The 20,986-nt window shown below is 43.0% G+C and overlaps 2 protein-coding genes across 7 annotated transcripts in view; both read left to right on the top strand.

Moving 5' to 3' along the window:
• Positions 1-8,129: 8,129 nt before the first annotated feature.
• On the top strand, positions 8,130-9,189 carry XCR1 (X-C motif chemokine receptor 1). Its single transcript, XM_017838702.1, has one exon. The coding sequence runs from the start codon at positions 8,176-8,178 to the stop codon at positions 9,187-9,189; it is 1,014 nt and encodes a 337-aa protein (XP_017694191.1). The 5' UTR covers positions 8,130-8,175.
• A 7,465-nt stretch (positions 9,190-16,654) lies between these two features.
• The window catches only part of FYCO1 (FYVE and coiled-coil domain containing 1), a 46,005-nt gene continuing 41,673 nt past the window's right edge, over positions 16,655-20,986 (top strand). For 3 of the 6 annotated variants that reach the window (XM_017838713.1, XM_017838711.1, XM_017838708.1), the window contains exon 1: positions 17,281-17,662. The gene's annotated coding sequence lies outside the window, so the exon portion shown is untranslated. Of the gene's footprint in view, positions 16,741-17,280; positions 17,663-20,986 lie in introns of those variants that run through there. The other 3 variants (XM_017838709.1, XM_017838710.1, XM_017838714.1) reach the window with 3 other exon arrangements.

Raw genomic sequence — 20,986 nt, 5'->3', positions numbered from 1 at the left:
GGTGGAGTTGCTGCTGCTGGCCATCTGCTTGCTCATACTTTGGTGCTGAAATATGTGCACACAAACAACATAGTGTGGCAGATAGAAATGTGCAGATGCCTTCTGCAAAGCAGTAAAGAACTGCGAGATGCCTCTCGTAACAACAGCGAATCTTCAATATAAGGAAATGAGCAAAATGCTAGAGAAAAAGATGTCAGAGTATGAGACCAAGTCAGGTCTAGCAGGATCCTAAGAATTGCTGGGCTCGGACTGAAGGTTTCAGCCAGCTGTATTTCAGCTCAAACCTTTGAAAGGAACAGCTGTGCTCACAGGGGTAGCCAAGGGAAAGGATTTCTGTTCTGAAAAGCCTATTGAGAGGAAAGCATGCACTGAGTCTGTCTGCCAGGAGATGGGTCTCACCTGGCGGCATGGACCAAGCACAGTCCAGGGCTATCTGAACTGCAATCAGTGCAGGATCAGCTTGAGAAGTCACTGTTGTTGCAGTTGTTCTGGGGAACTGGGGGAACCCATGTCTTCCCCTCTTCAAATGAAGCTTTGCAAATCCACCATGCCTGGGCTGTGCCTCTGGCCTGTGAGCAGACATGGCACACCAGGAGGAAGTTGCTGGTGTTTGGGGAAGTAGTGGCTGAAACAGCACAGGAGTGTTTTCGGTTGTGGTCAATTGTTTCTGGTGCAAGCTATTAATTGCCTCATTGTTAATGTAAACAGTGCTCTGAATGTACTATGTTTTGTAGGGTTTTTTTATCAAATATGTTTTTTTTTGCTTTGACTCATTAGACAAAGAGAGTTGGGAAACAGTGGTTGTGGTTTGGAAAGATCCTTGCACAAGGAAATTCCTCCTGCTCTGTCTTCTGTAGAACTTAATTTTAATTATGAAAAGCTTTGCTTTCCACAGTCAGTTTTCTTTTCCCAAAGTCTGACTGAGCCAAACCCATCACTGAGCCACTTTCCCACCACCGTTTGAGATGCTGTCAGGTTATCAACCCAGTAAAGCCTCAGACCATTTCTCTCTCCCGTTCTCCCTTGCAATTTTTTTTTTTTTAAAGCTGTTGTGCTCCTGACCACCCCTTATTTCTCTCTTTTCTCTGACTCCAAATTTAACCCAAAGAACAGTCCTGGCGTTTGGTTCTCTTCAGAAGCAGATGGTGACCAGGATCAAAGAGAATATTTTGCAGCATACAATCTGAAGGAAATGAATGGTCAGCGGTGAGCAGAATGGTTTCTTTTGTGTTTGTTTATTGTTTCATCTGGTTTTCTAGTATCAGCGTCTTCACAGGCTGCAGTGAGAAGTGGCAATTTTGGGGGCCCAGTAATTCAGTAAGGGGTAGCAGCAGAAAGAGCAGCAGAGCAGCAGTAAGGTATGCTCAAATGCGCTTTATCTCCATGGCAGGTCCACAGCCTCAAGAAGACTGTGCCAAAGATTGCCTCATCCAAGCTGCTGTCAGACCACTAGCAGCTGCCACCTTGAGAAAAAGCAGGGACAGCACAGCAGCCAACAAAATTGACCTAGTGACAGAAAAATGCCATGATGTGACTTTCTTCATGTTGAACCACCTCTGGGCACAGGAGATTGCTCATACATCAGGTCTTAGTCCTCACAAGAGCTGAAGTGTGTCCATTCAAGAGAAAAACTAGCAGTTCATACTGGTAGAAGAGGGACCGTCATACAGCCAATGGAGAGTGGGATACAGTGGTGCTTTGTTCATTGACCTGGCTGCAGCCCTTTGTTCTTCAGTCTCGCTTCTGCTTCTGCAAGAAAAGGCTCCCCTTCACTGTCTCAACTGAGTGCCACGCTGTGGGAAGTGTGCAGCAAGGGGTCCCAGCATAGCCAGGGCTGTCCACTGGGAGAGGTGGAGACCCATAGGGTGATACCCACTTGTGTCTGGGTGCCAAGGAGCATCCAGGATCGAAGTAGGCAGTAGCTGAGGCCAGCAAGTACCAATAGGGTAAATAAGGCAGACTCAGCTCTGTGCTGTGCTGCAAACTGTAAGGGATGTGATGAAGGAAAAGCAAAACAAAACTGGTTACAAAGCAGTGACATACACAGTTATGTTGTTTGCTTCCTTATGCTACACCCAGCCTTTCATTTTGTGCAAACATGGCACAGTGGGTAGCATTTTCTCTCTTTCTCTTCTTTCTCTCTTTGGCTAAAGCCTTATGACTTTCCTGGACTTTAGCATCAGAATGGCTTACAAGTGTAAATAGCCTGATACCAGCAAGCCCATTTCATAGTCAATAAAAACAGAGATGGGCTGCACTGCAGGGATGAGGACAGCCTCTGTGACAAAGCCAGGCTCCTTGCAGCAGTGTTGCTCAGCTCTAGAAAACACACCTCCTTCTGCCTGCAACCACAGGCTGTCCCCATCCCCTTTCCCCAGGTCACATCCCAGGGCTGCAGTCAAAAGCGTGGCCTCTGGAACAGGGCTGCACTCCCTTGTACATCCTGGTCACATCAGTGGCTGACAGTGTAGTTTCTGTCTGTTTCAGCGTCACTCCTGCACTAATGGGCTCAGCAGGAACACTGGAAATCCCATTAAAGATGTGGTACATAAATTCTCTAGACATATGGCTTATAATCCTTCTGAATTAAAAAAGGTGCATATAGCCTAAATACACCAGTAGCAATGGAATTCTATAGAAAAATACAACCCTGTTCTTCATGTTGTCTCTGAGCCATAAAAATGAGTTCATGAACTTTATATGGAGGCTTGAGTTTTGCTAAACTTTAGAGTGAAGACACGTGACTATTTCTCCCAAAATGTGTTGTGCTCCTTTGTCTTAATAGTTGTCTTTATTTTGCTATTGTAAGGATTTGTGAGAGAATAGAGCCAGCTTCTTTACACACATTTTACATAAAAGACTTCTTATTCAGCTTTAAGATTGCTATTTAAATATAGTGTAGTGTCTGGTGAGATCTTTTAAGGACAGCCCTTGTCTTCCAGTACTTTGTCAGACGGATATATGTAGACCTGCACATAGAGAGACAAAAGTGGGTGGGTGGATGTCAACATTTTGTTGGCAGAAGAAACCTGCAGATATGTTCTGCTTTAACCAGAAAAATAAGAAGTGGATTTGCTTGGTTTCTACTGCCAACAAACCCAGCTACTAAGAACCAAAGTGATGCTCTTTTCACGGCCAAATAATGGAACATTTATATTCTCCATGGAGCAGATGCAAAAGTGATATGTCATGTCACTGCTGTCTGGCCTGAGAGAAACAAGCTAGTGTTCAGTGCCTGCCAGGAGTGTTACTATTAAGACAAATCAGAATTACATGTCAGACACAGGGATCAGTGCAAGCTCTTTGTTTGCAAAAAATATACTGTAAGATCTCACTCATCTACACTGTAGAAACAGACAATTTCTCCACTCAGAAAATCCCAGGAAGCTCGTTTTCCATTTCCTCACAGCCAGTTATTACCAAAAGGACTATTTCTTATCATCCCTGGGACATTCGCCTACTCATCTCCACATGAACTACCAGTAAAAAAAAAGCCAAACCCTACCTGGCTGCAAGAAGGAAACTATGTTCTCCTTTGCACCATCCAGCCAAATTAAGGGGTTGGATTGCTTCTCGCCCTTGCCCTTGGGAACATGGGGAATACCCAGAGCTGGAACCACAGTGGCACAAAATCTGTTGGAGGAAACCACAGGCAGGATACCAACCATCCTCGCTTCCACACAAGCCTCCTTGGCTAAGGTTGCTCCAGTCTGTGCTTTGTTGTACAGCTGCTGCCCAGCTGCTGCCCAGCTGCTGACACCACATCCTTTCTGACCAGCCTTAGTGCCAATAAAACCTACTGATCAAATAGATATGGGGTTGTGGTTTCATTGTCACGCACCACAGACCTCCAGATCATATACTCTCACTCCAGCACCTCTTAAGGGGGCACAGAGGACTACATTTGTGCTTTGGTCCAAGTCTACATAGCAATCATGACTTCCAGGACTTTGCTGTCCATGTGACTCTGAGACAGATACCAGTCATAGTTAGGGTAGCAGAGATATTAATGTGTTTTAGCTTCCTTTAAATCAAATGGCTTCTCCATTAATCTGTTTGAAAAACTAAAATCTCTTCCTACCAGAAAAAGTCACATTTGGGATTTTTTATTCCTATCCCAATCTGGAACAAGAGATTGGCTAAGGAAGCAGCTACCAGATAAATTCCAGTTTAGGGGAACAGAAATTTATTTTCTGAGTCAACCTTTGTTGTCTGGGTAGCTAAAGTGCAAACCAGCCTACAAAACCAGATAACTTCCCCCCCGCCCCGCTCCGAGAAATCTGGAGAACAATCTGTGAAGTGCAGATTACTTTTTGAACAAAGTGAGTAACATGCCATCAGTGTATGCCTTATGGTAGGGGGCATTATTTTCCAATTAAGATGAAATTAACCTCAATTTGCCTGTGTAAATGCAAGGAATCCTCTTAAAGGGGGCTGTCTCAGCTTCCTCTGCCTGGGGAGGAGACTGGCATAGAACAGAGTGAGGGGTGATGTGGCTCCTGCTAGTGCCTCTCTGACAGTCCCTCAGCTGACTGCAAAGTGAGCAGACAACTCCTCCCAGCCACTCTTTCAAATGCTCAGTTTGAAAATGAAATAAACTGATGAACAATATGTACCTTCAGCTGATGGAATTATGACTGAATTTTCAAAGAAAAAGAAAATTGAACAGGCAGCCACTAATAATATCACTTCCCCATTTCTGTATTAGAATCCTTTGTTTTTTTGTGATGCCCCAAGGCAAAGCACAGCACTGCTAGAAAATGAAGGCTTCTGGAAAAGCAGTTTTTCTGGATAAGAGGGAAATGAATGTTGAATGCCTTGCTCTTTAGAAGGGCAGGAATGACTTTAAACTCTATGATGTGTTTTTCCTCTGTTCCTCTTTGTCTTGACAACAGAAAATAAGGTAATTGCCATTTTTCAGCCAACTTCTGCTCTCAGTTGTACCATAATATATACAATGAAGACAGTTGCATGATTTGTATTTCCTGTTTGACGCTAACAGGTTATTAGCCTGTTGATCCAACCACATAATTTTTTATATCCTTCACATTATCTTAACTGAAAATCCATGCACAGTAGGAAGGGGGAATTAAAATACAATAGAGTAAAAATACAGGGTTTGATTCCAGGAGTTTTGAGGTAAAAAGGAAAAGATCCAAGTGCCTTAGGTTTCTGCAAGGTTCTCCTTACCATTACTGACCTGATGGAGGGTTTCCCAGTTGGTATAAATGTAATATCAAAGCCCATAATCCTGATCAGCCATCAAGGAGGGCTGATGCTTTGTAGGCTACAGCCTCCATCTGTAATTCCCTGGAGCCTGTACCAGGCAATATGGCACAGCATGCTGTATCTATCATATAGATCAGTTATAACTGAGCACAAAGTGCAAAGCTGTGTTTACCCTGAGAACGCTGAGCCACTTCCAATGGCAAGTCAGCAGTGAAGAGGTCTTGCCTGCACTGGGAGCACAGTGCAGAGGTATCATGCTCCGGGCAGCCCGACATCACTGTGAACAACCGAGTGCAACATCTGCAGGGCCTGGCCCTGCAGCAAACAGGAAAGAAAGAGACAGTTTGAACGATTTCAGGTTCCTCATTGGATAGGAAGCAAGGAGGAAAGCTGAGGACACCATCTGGGAAAGGCACAATAGTTGAGGGAGAAAGAGCAACAGCTGAGGTAAGCAGAGGCATTACCACCTCTCCAAGAGTGAGCTGTGGAGATGATGCAACCTCAAGAGGGCAAGGAGTTGGTGGGCACTTGGAAACTGAGGAGCTGAATGCGATGGTGGATGTTGCAGTGCATCTCAGCCTCCTCCAGGCTACCTGGATGTCAAGGTGGTGAGATCTTGGCAGCAGGGTCTACACCTCGCTGTGTAGCTTTGCTCAGGCATGTCAGTAGCCCTCAAGTTTGTCTGCAGACTGACTGTTCAAATGCCTACTGTCCAGATTTATGGGTTTGGCAGTGACACTGAGGGAGAAACCCAAGACAGACAAATGAACTTGTTTTGTGAACTGTGGCATTATCCAAGAGCTAACTTTGTGGCACTGAAAAAGAAGCATTTTTCTACTTTCTCTGGAAATGCTGGACACAAAATCAGAGGGAGGACACTTGTCCTCTTGCAACCATTCCTCTGGTTTCTCCCAAAGTGCAAGACAGAGACTTTTGAGTCAAGTGGGTAAGATGCCAAGGCACACAGAGATTTGGAAATGGAAACAGCAAGAGTTTCTGACAGTTTCCAGTCACAGCTAGGCACCTGCCTTCCTAGACACTCAACATCAGTGCTCTCAGAGAAGATGGACACAGGAAAATGGAGATTGATTGGACTGTAAGAACTATTTACCATCTCCTATCATCTGAACTGTGAAGAAAATAGATGGGTTGATACACTTGTTTTATTTTGGCACTTAACTGTTACCTGACATAATCTCAAAATACCTTTGCAAAATGGTTCTTTCTCCCTTGCAAGTGTTGCTCAGCTCCTGAAAACAAGCAGGAGGATGAGCAATGCTCCACAGCAGATATCTGGTCTCTAACCACTGCCTGCCTTCCAGCAGGGGTGAGAGGAGCAGAATAACATGGGGTGATGTGGGACAGGACATGTGCAGGTCAGAATAACTCAGACAGAGGTAGGGAGTAGGGGCTGAGGTCTTTGTGAGAAAGTTCCTGTGTCAGGAGCCAGCAGGAACTGCAGCAGAGGCAAGGAGCAGCCCAGCAACTGCGCTGTTAACTGTGTAGCTCCTGGCAAGTGGCAGTCCTGCTCTGGGGCTTACTGTCACTGAGTGGCCAGCATGGGAGGAGAGTGTAAGTGGGGAAGACAGTGGTCAGTACTGTCATCTCATCCATGGAGCACCTTAACAATTTGTAAAGGGGTTTCTTTTCTCCCTTAGGACTGTTGCTAAGGAGAAGTCATATCCCCCAAGCTGAGCTGAAACAGCACATGATGACAGTCAGGACCTCAATCTAACCTATGTATTACTTAAGTGTCATCAGTACTACCAAGTAAAACCAGAGAATGTGACTGCCTTGACAAGGACTTATCCTGCATGCCTGAAGATTGCAGCATGGGGCCAGAAGCGTCTTTCCAGTTAGGACTGTGAATCTGGTGGCAAATGTTTCAGGGTCATTTGCTGTCACAGTACTGAGTCCCACACATCCCTTGCCTCCAAAAGTGTGTGACCACATCCCAATGGATAGATGGCCCCTGGACCTGTGCTGCCTGTGCTACGTTCTTGCTGAACTGAACCACCTACCCCCATGTATGGCATTAAATTAAATCAGGATCCAAACATGGTGCTGCAGGTAAGCTTTCATCTGGGATAAAGTGAATTTAGACTTTGAACCATTGGTTGGAGCCATTATTGATTTTTCTGGACCTATTTTTTAGCTTAATTTCATAAAGAAATGAGGCTACTGTGACCGTGTATATTCACCTGACTGTATGCCATCTTCTAACAGGAAGGCAGCACCTCCAGAAAAGGGGTTTGATGTGATCTTTGCTCCTGTTGCATCCTGGAGAGTCAGTAGGCCACAGAGATGCACAGAGAGCCCAGTATGATGATGGTTCTGCCAAAGCTTGGAGATGTTTAGATATCAACAAACCTCAGGACACAAAGCTGTAAGAAACATGGCTTTTCCCATTCGTAGTGCTTACTTGTTGATACTGGTACTGCTCAGATTTTTAGGTTTATGCAGTGCTGAACCTCGATGACAAAGAATCACATATACTGTGAAGTGCTTAGGAGTTTGATACCATTCCAGAAAACTGAAAAAACAGTAGCACATTTGAAAGTCTTGGCACCTCAGATATTTACATCAAAAAACGATGCACCCTCATCCTTCACATGATAGAAACTTAATAAATGACAGTTGTCACCAACCATATTGGTTCAGAAACATCTTAGTTTCTGACTTCTTAAACAATTAAGATCTTGATGTTGCTTTGAAGGTAAATTTTTTGTATCTATCTGGTCATGCTCTAGTCATAAGAAGAAATGAGTCCTTCTTCTCCCAAAAACAGGACAAACAAGGTAGTTTCACTGCTTCTTTTTCTATCTTAAAACAGAAGCCTCCACAATTGGAGTTTAGTCATTGGATTCATTTTCACGAAAGGTTTTTTTGGTTGTTGCAGTCCTGTGAAGTAGCTGCTGGACAACAGCGCAAGATTTCCACGGACAAATGGATGAAGAATATTATTCAGCCAATTTAGATGATAATTACTCATATGAATACACTAATGAAAGCAATGTCTGTGAAATGGGTGACTATTTCATATTTAACACCCATCTCACTACCGTCTTCTACACTCTGGTATTTTTGCTCAGCCTGCTAGGAAACACTTTAGTGTTATGGATCTTACTCAGATATGAAAACCTTACATCTTTAACAAACACCTTCATCATGAATCTTTGTGTCTCTGATTTAGTCTTCTCCTGCATGCTGCCTTTTTGGATAGCGGACCAGTCTTTCGGATGGATTTTTGGTGAGTTCCTTTGCAAAGCGGTGAATGCTGTTTTCTCCATTGGCTACTACAGCGGTGTTTTCTTTTTGACTCTCATGACTATCCTGCGGTACGTATGTGTAGTGAACCCCCTTTCAACTTTGAGATCCCAGACACGGTGCTACAGTTTTCTGGTGTGCTTGGCTGTTTGGACTGCTAGCGTATTAATTGTGGTTCCCGAGGTGATTTACACCACAGTGCAAGAAAACTTTGAAGGGAACAGGACCTGTGATTATGCTGACTGGAAATGGAAAAAGGTGGACATTTATCTGAGAAATGTACTCTTCCTGTTTTCCTTTGGAGTTATCGTATTCTGTTACTTCAAGATACTCATAATCCTGCTCAGAGCAAGATCTCGCAGAAAGCACAGAACTGTGAAACTCATTCTCATTATTGTGGTGGCTTTTTTCCTGTGCTGGGCACCCTACAACATCCTCAGCTTTCTGATTAGCTTTCCACCATCTACTTGTCAGTATGCAAGAGATTCCATTCTTGCCTTTCACATCAGCCGTAACATTGCTTTCTCCCACTGCTGCCTCAACCCTGTGCTCTATGTATTTATTGGAGTCAAGTTCAAGAAGCATTTGGCACAGTTATGCAGTCACTGCTCACACTGTGGCAATGGTCAAGTCTCCAGCCCCAGGATCCGCTCTCAAGGTAAATTCCAGCATGAAGGTGCGTCCATATACTGAAGCAAGACCTAACTATTAGGACTACTCCTGGAGGAACTTTCAGATTTTGCATGCCATATGGATAACCTCTAATTCTTAGAGGCACTTGCCTGAGAAAGACACACAAATTTACTCTTTGTAAACATTCTGTGTATGGAAAATAACAAAATGTATTTGCAGTGGGATGGAGAGCTGAGAATGCTGAGAAATTACTTCATTGGCCTGTAAATCTTAACTTTAAATTTTTTGCACAGTGAGATGGATTTTCTCTCACTTATACTCTGTTTTTAAAAGAAAAAAAAATTGCCTATTCTTTTGGGCTCTAAAACATCAAGTTTTAACATAAATATTGTTGCATATCTCTTTCTTGCCAGACTTAAAATACTTGGATTGTATATAGCAATGGACATATAAGTATTTTAATAGCTTTTAATGCTTTTCAGTGCTTATCAGTGCTAAACTCATTGGACTTTCTGGAGGGGGCTTTGAGGATTAACTGTCCTGACAATGGCTACAAGACCTCTGAATTTCTGAAGTTCTCAGTGCAAATGTTCTTTTATCTTTTGGTAGACAAATATATATATAAAACTAGATCAGTATAAAGGCAGTATTTTGAGTCTGAAATGGAAAGTTTGGGAGAGTCCTAGAAGGAACACAAGCTGTTAAGAAGACACTTCAGTAAGGTACTAGTTTTCCTCCTGTTACTGCTTCTTGCTGCAGGATTCTTCCAGTCTTTGAATACCCCCTTCAGGTGGTTGCAGCAGATTGACAGCCCATCTCCTGAGCAGTGCAGGAGCATATTTGCCTTTAAATGCTCTTTCCCTCCTTTTCTCCCTTTGCAATGGTACTGAAAAAGAATTAAACTTCTATAGTGCAAGAACAAATGGCTTCATAAATAGCAGGATAGAAATAGCTTGCTTTATTTGTAAAATTAATGTTTGGCTATTTTTTTTAATGGAAACTAATATTCTTCTTCCTGCTAGCTCAGTAGGTCTTTCTTCCCCAGGGAGGGTAACATATGGTGTGTACTCCAGCGTAGCTGAATGACAAAGCCCCTGGAAACCAGAATATTTCATTTCCTAGCATTTGTATAGAAAGCCAAGGTAGTTTTGCTGTGGTATCAAGCAACGGTTTGGCAGTGGTTCTAAGCAACAATTTGGCTTTTTGGGCATCCATCTTAAAATGTCTGTGTTCTTTCTGCACTATTTCATTTGATCTCTAAAAATCATCTGAAGCAGACTGCAGATTCTTCACAGCTGTTCTATAGTTTACAAAAAGCAGAAACTCAGGTATGCCCATAGTACAATATCCTATTTATGAGTAAATCTAGAAGCAATAATACCTAAGGAAAAGCCTAAGAATGGGGCAAACATATATGACATAATCCCAAATAGTCTTCCTAGGGCTTGCCCATGGTTTCTAGTTTGTGCTTCAGTTTACTTGCCAGAACAAAGTGATCATATTATGTCCCTTATCATCAGATGAGTCTTTGTGAACAGATCAGTCCTGGTATCCCATTACTACAGTTACAGACTAAAACTTAAAAAATTAGAGAGGTTACTAATTAACACCACAGGGGAACTCACTCGTTCAAACAAACCACAGAAAAGTAGAAGTTGTCATTTTTGCTGGCTATGGTAGAGACTTGCCTTTGGATCTTGTCTCCTGATAAGAAACATTTGAAATTAATGTGGTTGCCTCTATGCACTTCAAGAGACTTTGGACTGGGGACTCAATAGCAGAGATAACCTATCGAAGGACAAATGAGTCCAAATTCTTCTTCTGTTCTAGTAAGCCAGGACCACTTCACAGGCACCAGCAAAGCTCTACAAGACGAAAATACTGTGACCACGAGCATAAGAAGGAAGCATGGAAGACTGAAATTATCCTGCTCTGCCCAGTTTTTAACAAGTTATTTTAATCTATTTGTTGCTTGAGTATATTTTGTTACAGTGTATCTGAGCATGTAAAGGGGATGCTTAATATTACCTGACTGTATTGCTGCCATAACCAAAGTCAGAATGTGGATATTTTGCCTCCTGATATAATGAAGTGGTACTAATAAACATTCAGAAATTCAATGTACTTACTACATTGTAAGTATTGTTCTCAGCCTTTGATAACTGTCTATTATAAAAAAGTTATTTTTAATTGAAGAAGTAATTATGAATTTTCATAGCTTAATTTGGCTTGGAAGATACTTTTTGAGGTCATGCACTCCTCCATGCTGCTCACAGAAGTTTTGTCTTTCCTGTCAGCAAAGGTTACTCAGGGCCTTGTCTGGTCAAATTCTCAAGATCCCTAAGAACAGGGACTCCATAATTCCTCTGGGTCCTTGTTCCAATGCTTAACAACTCTTAGGGTGGATTTCTTTCCTTTTACATGAATAAAATTTCTTTTCCTGCAACCTGGTGACATTGCATTTTCCCTTGCCTTCTCTCTGTCTTCGCATTATGTAATGGAAAAGAGCCAACAGATCTCCCCTAAGCCTTTTTTTTTCCTGGGACTAAACATATCCCAACCAATCTAGTCTCCTCATACGTCATGTATGCCAACTCCCTGTAAGGCACTTGGAGCTGTATCCACCGTCAAGTGGAAATCATGGCTAGGCTTCGTGAACGAAGATTTGGGAAATATGTTGTTGCTCATACACATATGCCATTAAAGATTTGTATTACTAAAGTCACTGGATATGTCTGGGGATTGGCAGTCTGTGCATCTCTCTCCTTCTGGGAATTCCAGATGCTTGGAAAAAACAGACTGTTCTGGATACAACATCATGCTTGGGACCTTGAATGTTTAATTTCAATCAATCAACTATTATGTGGTCTGAGCAAACGCAGAACAGAGAGAAAGAAGTTTGTGAAATGAAAAAGGAGAAACTAATTGCTTTTGGAAACCTATTTGGGGAGCAGTGTCACATTGAGCAGTGACAGTACTACAATTACCGTATAGTGTCAGGGGTGCCCTTATGCAGGATGGCACCACTAACCCTAATTTCAAGTTACAATTAAATAGATATGCTCTTGCTGCTCTGGTTAAGTACATATTAAGTTCCACCCAGCGGGAATGGCAGAGCAACAGCTTCTCTCACAAGCAGCTTAGCTGGATTAGGCCCTTCCCTACCTGTATTTTTGGCAGGTTAACACAAAACTGACCCTCATTGCTATAGCCTGTTGGAGCTCCCACCTTCTGTGCAGCCATGGGAGCCTGTATCAGTCAATGATCTGCCAGCAGGGAAAATCCTCACTGGTAAGGATTAAGGCAGGTAACCAAATTAATCCTTTCCATCACTAATGCAAACTGTCTTAAACAAAACAAGCAAACTTAAAATCTACACGTTTAAGAAAGCATCCTACTCAAATCAATGATAATTTTGCTTTTGCAAGAATCAGACTCATAATATGTGCAATGCATTGGCAAAGCACAGCACGCACTTCTTACTGCCAGAAATATTTTCACTGAGAGTCAGGATACCTTCATTTATATATAATTTCCAAACATTGAGTTTATTGAAATCATAAATAAAATTCTATTTTATCTTCTCCTTATGGTTACTCAGCAGTTTAAAATGCCCTTGCTCATCCAGTGAAGCAAGAAACCAAGAAGAACACAGGAAAGTGTAGGGAGTGGAGTACTCTCTCCATATTCAGGAACTGCTGAGGTAACAGAACTAAAATATTTTTGAGTTTGTTGAGTTTGTTTCATACCTCCAAACAATGCTGCTTTATAAGGTCAAGTTCTGTTTCTTGATGGCGGTATCATTCCAGTCACCATAATTAGCTCTTAATCTCCTAAACATTAGTGTGCTCTTTATCCGTGTGCCATCCACCTACATGCACGTAGGGGACTTGGGTTCATTTAAACTGCACAGTTCAGAGTCCACATCCTGGCTCTCCCATATCATTGCTGATTCAGCTGAATCAGCACCAACAGCTCAAAATCTTGGTAGCTACTTTGTCCGCACAGGAGTGAAATGCAGCCAGCCCTAAGTAGTGATAACTGCTAAGCCCAGTGTGCTCTGGTGGATTCTGGATTACCAGACTGACCTGATATTAGCAGAATACTCCTCCAAGCTCCTCAGCCATCTTGTCTAAAATGCCATATTTGCTTCTAGAGGTTTTCCAGAGCTTTGCTGTTTCTTTTTATGTTGTCTGTTTCCAGCTTTACACCTACTGACAATTATTTGTCCACCTATTCAAAACAGAATGCAATCAAATGCAAAAAGTGCTTCCAAAGCTTTCTCCCCACAGTCAAAGAAGGTCTCTGATGATGAACAGCAGCCTGTTGTTCAGTCTAGCTACAATGGTATGTTAATCCACTGAGGGTGACCAGGGAAACTGGGAGTTTTCCACTCTCATAAAATACCTCAAGCGCCTAGAGGAAGCAAAACCCTCTCCAGTCATTATATAACATCAACTAACTCTTTAAAAACTCTAAAGAAAATATGTAGCACATGTAACAATAATGTGAGACGGATGGAAAGAATGTATTCTATGGACACATACTCCGAGACCATGATGAAATATTTCCAGAATCTACTATCCACAGGAGACCATATTTTTTTTCTGTTATTCCTTGTTTGGTTGGTTTTTTGTTTTGACTTTTTTTTTTTTTTAATAGATCCCAGTTATTTAGAAGGTTTGGTAAAGACCTGCTCTAGTCAATGAGGTACCAAAGTGTTGCCAGCATTAAATGGTTGATGACAGTGTATGATTTTTTCATCACAATTAAAACTAAAGGATTCTATATTTATTTGCAAACTTTGTATAGAAATAGTGGCATCTAGTGAAATGGGGAAAAAACCCCCACCCAAACCCAAACCCAAACCAGCCAACATTCAAATTGTATTTTCAGAATCACTCTCAAAGAACTGCATCTAATGTTAGATTTAACTTCTGATGTCAGAAGTCAGTTTCAGCCCTGAAATATTTATCTTGGCCTACATTTCAGCAATATGGAACAGAACGTAAACACGATCTTTAAGGATCCTTAATATATGTTAAGCAGCAATTTAGTTATTTGAGTTGATTGAAGTGGCTACCTCTCTTACATTCCACCGAGTAGTGAAAAGATTTTTCCCAACAAAGGCTTTACTTTTGCTAGGATGACTGACATTGCCTTTCCCAAGCAAGTAAAATTGATAATAATCTCCATCCAGCTTACCACAGTTTATGAAGAAGTTATTAAATAAATTTTATCAGAATAAAAATAAAGGAAAGCATCACACATGGAGCAGATAACGCATTTTTTTTCTAGTGCAGTTTCCAAAAAGGAAAAATCTTGAACTTTTTTATTGCTAAGAAATGAGAAAATATAGAAAATTATAAGGAAGTGTTGGTCAGCTATGGACCTAGTTGGAAACGGCATATTTTCCACTGAAGAAATTGATGTGTATGTAAACAGGCAATGATTCAATAATTAATGTCAATAATTAAATATTTCAGAAAGTAGTTTGTCACTACATAATTAGAAGGAGGAACAATTCATTCTAATTGATTAATTTTAAATGAAAAGTAGAATTGCACACTGACTTTTTGAAAATATGTTAAAAAAAATCCATTGCAGTGAAATTATATGGGATTTGATTTACCATTATTTGCATCTGATGACTCTGAGATTACTTTTGGAAGACAGCCAGTTGTCTACAGATCAATGGAAAACAAACATTTGTTTTCAGTAGGTGCTCCTGGCACTGTGCTGCATGATTCAGCAAAGCATGCCAAGAAAATTCAGCTTGAAGGTTCCTTCCAAACTATGCAAGGCATTCCATTGCATTTCACAAGTCATGTGCCCACAACATGTGAAGCCCTATAACCTGTATTTCTGAGGACATTAAAATGCTTTTGAGCTATTCAAAAACTATACATTAGATTAATCACCAAAACTTAAGGTCACTTAGTCATTCTTCTGCATGGAGGATGAAAAAGTGAGGATGATGGAAACCATGTACAATGACTATGTACAAAACGTATTTCCTCAAGAGTCTTGAAAATGGGATGCTTTGATCTTATGGCTGCCTAAACTGAAGTTCATGAAACTAATAAAGTCACAAGCATTGTGGCAAGAATTGATGACAAACTGCTTGCTCACAAGTTTTATTTAAAATCATTCATTTACCAAAGCCATGCAGAAAAAAAACCAAAAAAAAACAAACAAAGGAACTTAGTTTTCCAGTACACTTCAAGTATAAAACCAGCAGAGCCTATTTCAGATGCTGTGAAAGAAATGTCCTTTCAGAGAATCATATGCCTTATGGGAGGGTTAAAATCTGAAGAGGGGAAACAGTCTGCTTGTAGAAGGAGCTCGGTGCTAGGAGATAGTGTGCTGGGAGTGTTAGGAACCCCATGCCCCACGTACCCCCCACACCCTGCCTCAGAAAGCACCCTCTTGTTCCAGTTTCAAACTCGCTTTCTCCCAGTCTTTTACTTTCCGTGGCCTTTATTAATCCCTACCTACATCTTTCACAGAATCACAGATGCATTCACATTGGAAAAGACCTCTGAGATCATCGAGTCCAATCTTTGACCAAACACCACCATGTCAACTAGACCATGGCAATAAGTGTCACATTCGGTCTTTTCTTAAACATTTCTGGGGGTGGTGACTCCACCACCTCTCTGGACAGCCCATTTCAGTGTCTAATTACCCTTCCTGTGAAGAAATTCTTCCAGATGTACAATCTGAACCTCTCCTGGCGCAGCTTGAGAGTATATGGTCTTGTCCCTTGATCTTATGGATGAGGATTTTCCTTCTGCCAGCCAACAAGGGAAGAAGGGGGAAATCTGCTGCTAGATTTATTGAACCTGACTTTCACATTTGCTTCAGTTGTCCATGCAAAGAGCTTGATGAACTCATCTAGCAAACCAGGAAAGAAAAAAAAAAGAAAAAGAAAACCCATCCATATTGAAGAGTCCTAAAAGCAAGCAAAAGTTGGTATTATATTAAAAAGTTATTGTATTAAAACAAACAACCAAAAGTTATCATATGAAAAAAATCTTTTCGGTGGTGCCTAGCAATAGGATGAGGTGAAATGGCCATAAACTAAACCACAGAAAATTCACCTCAACATGAGGAAGAAATTCTTTCCACTGAGGGTGGCAGAGTACTGGAACAGGCTGCCCAGGGAGGTCGTGGAGTCTCCCTCTCTGGAGACATTCCAAACCATCTGGATGCGTTCCTGTGTCACCTGCCCGAGGTGACCCTGCCTTGGCAGGGGGGTTGGACTGGGCGATCTCCAGAGGTCCCTTTCATCGCTAACAATCCTGTAATTCTGTAAAAAGCGACCTTGTCTGAGGGTACCAAAACACACCTCCTGAGAGGAAACCACCCCAACCCTGCAGCTGTAGCCGAAAGGAGCGATTTTTTCCCCCTACAGCCACTTAAACCCCTTCTGTTTTCACCACAGACCTTTCCCCCCACGGCCTCCGGGAGTCCCGGGCGGGGCTCCAGCCACCGCCCCGGGGGTGGGGAGGCCCGTCCAGCGGCCTCACGGGAGTTGTAGTCGGGCGGGGAGCGGCGGAGCCTCACCCCGGGCCGCCTCTCCGCGACATGGCGGCGGCGGCCGCGCAGGTACCGAGCGACACCTCCCGCACAGCCGCCGGGGGAGCGCGGCGGGGCCGGGGGGGAAGAGGCAGCGGCTGCCAGAGGGAGCGGGGGCGGGGGGGAAGTAACTTCAGCGGCTTCCACTTGTTGCTGCTCGGAGCTGGGTTTCGAGGGGTGGAGCCCCGGAGGGGAGAGAGATGCCGGCGGCCTTTGGGGTGCCGGGGTCGGCCTTGTGGCGGGGTGAGCGCAGGCAGGGCAGGGGCACATCAGCCCAGGGTGGGCTCTGGTTGCTGGCCTGGGATACCCCTCGAACGGAGATTCCCCGGCCCTCAGGGGCACCGCCGAGGCGGACGTCGGCCACCAGCCAGAGCCAGTGCCCCCAAGTGTCATCGTGTCCACCTGGTGAGGGATGACTTTAAACCGACATGAACACCGTCCTGTTTTCTCCCCTCCTGCGGCTGTAGGAGGAGCGGAGTCACCCTGCTGGAAACCAAACACCCTCCCGTGTCCGTGCCCTCACCCCGCTATAAAGTGCTGACAGGCAAATATTTGCCGCTTGCCCCTAATCCCGCTTTGCCCTTGTGTCGGCAAATCTCCGGCGGATGGAAAGGGAGAGAGTTTTGCTGGCACACGGGGCGGCTGGGTCTGTCTCCAGAGCAGATGCCGGGGTTGCAGCCTCCTCCTCCGGCTTATGTTGATCCTGGTAATCCAGAGTGAGCAAGGAAAAGGGAAAAAAGAAAGGTTTTAGCGAACTGGTTGTCCGCCGCTTTTGTGCTCTGGATTCTCCTCGGTGGTGAGTCCTGCGGTGGTGAGTTGGACTGTGGAGGGGCTGTGCTGTGTTTTGGAAGCTGGTGAATTCCTTGCTGCTGCAGCTGCCTGTTCAGGAGCTCAGGACCCGGCTGTTTTCTGCCTGGGTCATCGCACCCACCCTCCTGCTGATGTTTGCAAGGTTTGTTTCACATACAGAGTTGGTCGGCTGCAGGTGTCACAGTCCTGGTTCTGCTTCTCACTTGAAACCAAGTTTAAATTAGTTTCAAGTTTAAACAGAGGGAGCAGTACCAGGCCTTTGCCTCTTTAACGCTGAAGATCGAAAGTGGGTGTTTGATTTTATCCAGCTCAGACTTCATGCACACACGAGGCAAGCTAGGATGAAACTTTGAGGGTAAAACATGTTCTCTGTCTTGTCAGGAACAAGGCAACATGTTCTTTCTTGATGTTTTTCTTATTTTCAGTTCTGACATGGTGTTTCAGAACATGCGGCAGAGGAGATAAACTGTCTTGCAGTAGTGTGTTTTATGTTTTCCAGATTTTATTGTGTACAAGGCAGTTTCCTGTAGTCTTTAAATGATCCTCGTGGGAGTGTTTGAATTTAAAAAATGTGCTAGATAATCCAAATAGTGTCTCCAAACATTCACATTCAGAAGACTGCACTGCAGTTAAAAAGTTGTATTTAAGATGCTTTGGTGCAAAACAAGTGATAGCCTATTTTGCTCTGCTTGTTGTAGTAAAGACAATGCAGAAAGAATCGTGTCCTGCAGAATATACCACCTAAGGAGTCTTTCTGCTGTGCCTTTTGCAATCAGATATGTCTATCTCATATTGGCCTCATTAGCCACCAGCGTGCTTGTAACAAATGTGGATAGAGCCTTCCTAAATCTTCGTTCACGAAGCCTACCCATGATATTTGACAGCATTTGTTGTAAACATGGTTTCACTACTTCTTCTGAAGAGCCTGTTAGTTCGTTATGGAGTCTAATTTTCACATATAAAAGAGTCTCTTATGTACACCATCTGATAACAGTGAGTGTATTGTATTTGCAGTCCCTCTCTCCACTGCTAGAGGGTTACATAAAAGGAATAGGAATTTGTCCTAATGTCCTGGAGGCCAGGATCCTCTAAGACTTGTTCTGTGAGTGATCCAAATCTAAACAAACAACTAGGGAGAGAAAACTCTTAAAGATGTAAAGAAAACTATGTAAAATTGTGGAAATTATGCGATGCACTCAAGGAAAATAGTGCTGATTTTTTTTAATCTCAAATTGTTATTTGTTTTTCTTAGTTGATTACATTTAAAAATTAACAATTGCCTATTTGTCACATAAACCCTGAACTCTTCTAGTATTCTTTAGATGTTGTTGAGATTATTAAACTGAAGGGAACTGTAAGAGCCCTGAGTGCTTTCATTGTTACATATTACTGGGTTTATTTATTTGTATTACTATGTTTTTATGTGTTTGGTTTTGCCAAAGCAAGGAAACTTTTTAGCAGCTTGTATCCAGTCTAGTTCATATTTTCATGTAGTAATTCCTGTTTGTCCAGGGAGTGGTGGCTGTTTGTGTCCAGAAATTCTGTAGTAGTACTAATTTAAAGTACTTTACCCAAATGTATTCTGAAGATGGTTTCACATTTGTAACACTGGTAGAAGGAGCAGAGCCTTTTTGCAGAGTGCCTGGATCTCAGTGCTTGGTACAGTGCTGGGAAACTTGCTGTGCAGGGCCTTGACTTGTATACCCTTCCCTGTGATTTAATATTTTTGTCCATCAGAGTATTCTGTGTTTGTTCATGGTATAGTGATCTCAGCAAAGATATTTTTAAACAGTTAACCCCTGAATGTGTCCACCATGACATTTAATTTCTTGCTGGGAAGAAGGATGAGAACAGGAAAGCTCTTGCTACTGCTACAAGCCAGTTTAGGTTTTGAAAGTGAACCGGTTGGATCAGGGTATCCCTGAATAACTGGGCTCATGCCAAGCCTGCGTCATCTGTGAGCCTGTCTGTTCCCAGCCTGCCCAGCAGTTGCAGTCTCATACAGGCCTCTCTTCCAAACTTTGGGGCTTGAAACTCTGAAATTTCCCCTTCCCTACAAAATGGTGACCTACACTAGAAAACCCACAAGAAAAGAGGGAGAGGAAATACTCTGTTCTTCCTGCTGCAGAGGAAAGGAAAACAAGAGTTCTTTCTGTTGGCTCTGGGGCAGCATGAAGCACTTGGTGGCCTGTCAGTTTGAGTTGTCTCAGCGTGCTTTTCACTTGCCTTGCCCTCTATTTGATCTCCATGCATGTGACCAAAACCTGTAATTTTCAGTGTTACAGGTTGCTAGTTCACTGGGAAGTATATACAGGCCAGGAGTTGTCCTAGGGAGCTGCCACTGCTGTTGGACGTGTGCAGTGCTAATGGTGGGCAAGTCTCAACACCCACCTGCCAAACTTCCCAAAACCATTAGCTGGAGGAAGCCTTTTCAAGTGCCTTTGAAACTTTGTCTTGGAAAGCCTGTGTGGAGTGGTAGATACAAAGGTAAAAAATCCTGCTAAGGAAAGATCCCATTCCAAAGAGCCGGGATGTAATGGTTGTTGGTTTTAACCTATCCCAAAGTCTCGGAGGTGGCTGAAATGCTTTAGTCAGGCTGAGCTTGCTGAGGGAGTTAACAAAGCTCAGAGACCAACTTTGGAGACCTGAAAAACATGAGAGTTTTTGAAATCTCCAGGCTTGGACAATGAGCAAGTTGGGTGTCATGAATCACCAACACTCCTTTGCAGCTGGAAGTCTTCTGCTGTTTCTATTTCTGTAGGTGTTCTGTAGGTTTCTATTTCTGTAGGTGTCTACAGGGTGCTCCTCAGAGTAGCACCCGAGCATCAGGTGTATGGCTTGAAGAACGTGTAAATAGTTGTGCAAGTTACGGAGAGGAAGAGCAGGTTTTGTGGCAGGGAGGGTACATGGTGACATGGGGGGAATGGTTTGGGAGTATGAGAGCACAAATGGGGAAAAGCCTTTTAACTTCTGAATGAAATTTATCTTTTCAGCTCACCATCCAGGCAGAGGGATACCTTCTCGAGGGGGAGTGAAATAGGATGGAAGCAGCTGAGAAGAACCAAGTCTCTGGGAGAGTTATGGTTAGGTTAATTGGTAGATATTAGTAAACAAGGTAGAACTCCTGACATGGGGCAAGGTCTGGTGTGTTCTAAGGAAAAAGGGCAGACGAGTTTGTTAAAAGTGATACTAGTGCAATTCCTGTTATCAGAAGAGTGCTCTTCTCTTTGTAAACTGACTGCTTCCTCAAACAGGGAATTTCTCTGGTCATGAGATAGGGCTGAGACAGGGTTGTCTTAGTGAGATATGTACAAGCCTGTTTGAAGGAAGTGATTGTTTGAGTTCATGTTGTTCAACAGGAGTCTCTGTCTCTCCTCTGATGCAAAGTCTGATCCCTCGTCCTGTGTGGCAAAGTTCAGTGTAAGGTTTTAAAGAGTTTTAAGCCAGGTCTTAGAGTGGAGGTGCA

The sequence above is a fragment of the Lepidothrix coronata genome, unplaced genomic scaffold (genome assembly GCF_001604755.1).
Source record: "Lepidothrix coronata isolate B3197 unplaced genomic scaffold, Lepidothrix_coronata-1.0 Scaffold353, whole genome shotgun sequence".
Classification (NCBI taxonomy): Eukaryota; Metazoa; Chordata; class Aves; order Passeriformes; family Pipridae; genus Lepidothrix; species Lepidothrix coronata.
The sequence above is the reverse complement of the archived record's forward strand: the minus strand, read 5'-3'. Positions and strand labels throughout refer to the sequence as shown.

Bases quoted from the DNA above. Each gene is read 5' to 3' on its own strand.
- XCR1 (XM_017838702.1), top strand. From the start codon at position 8,176: ATGGATGAAGAATATTATTCAGCCAATTTAGATGATAATTACTCATAT.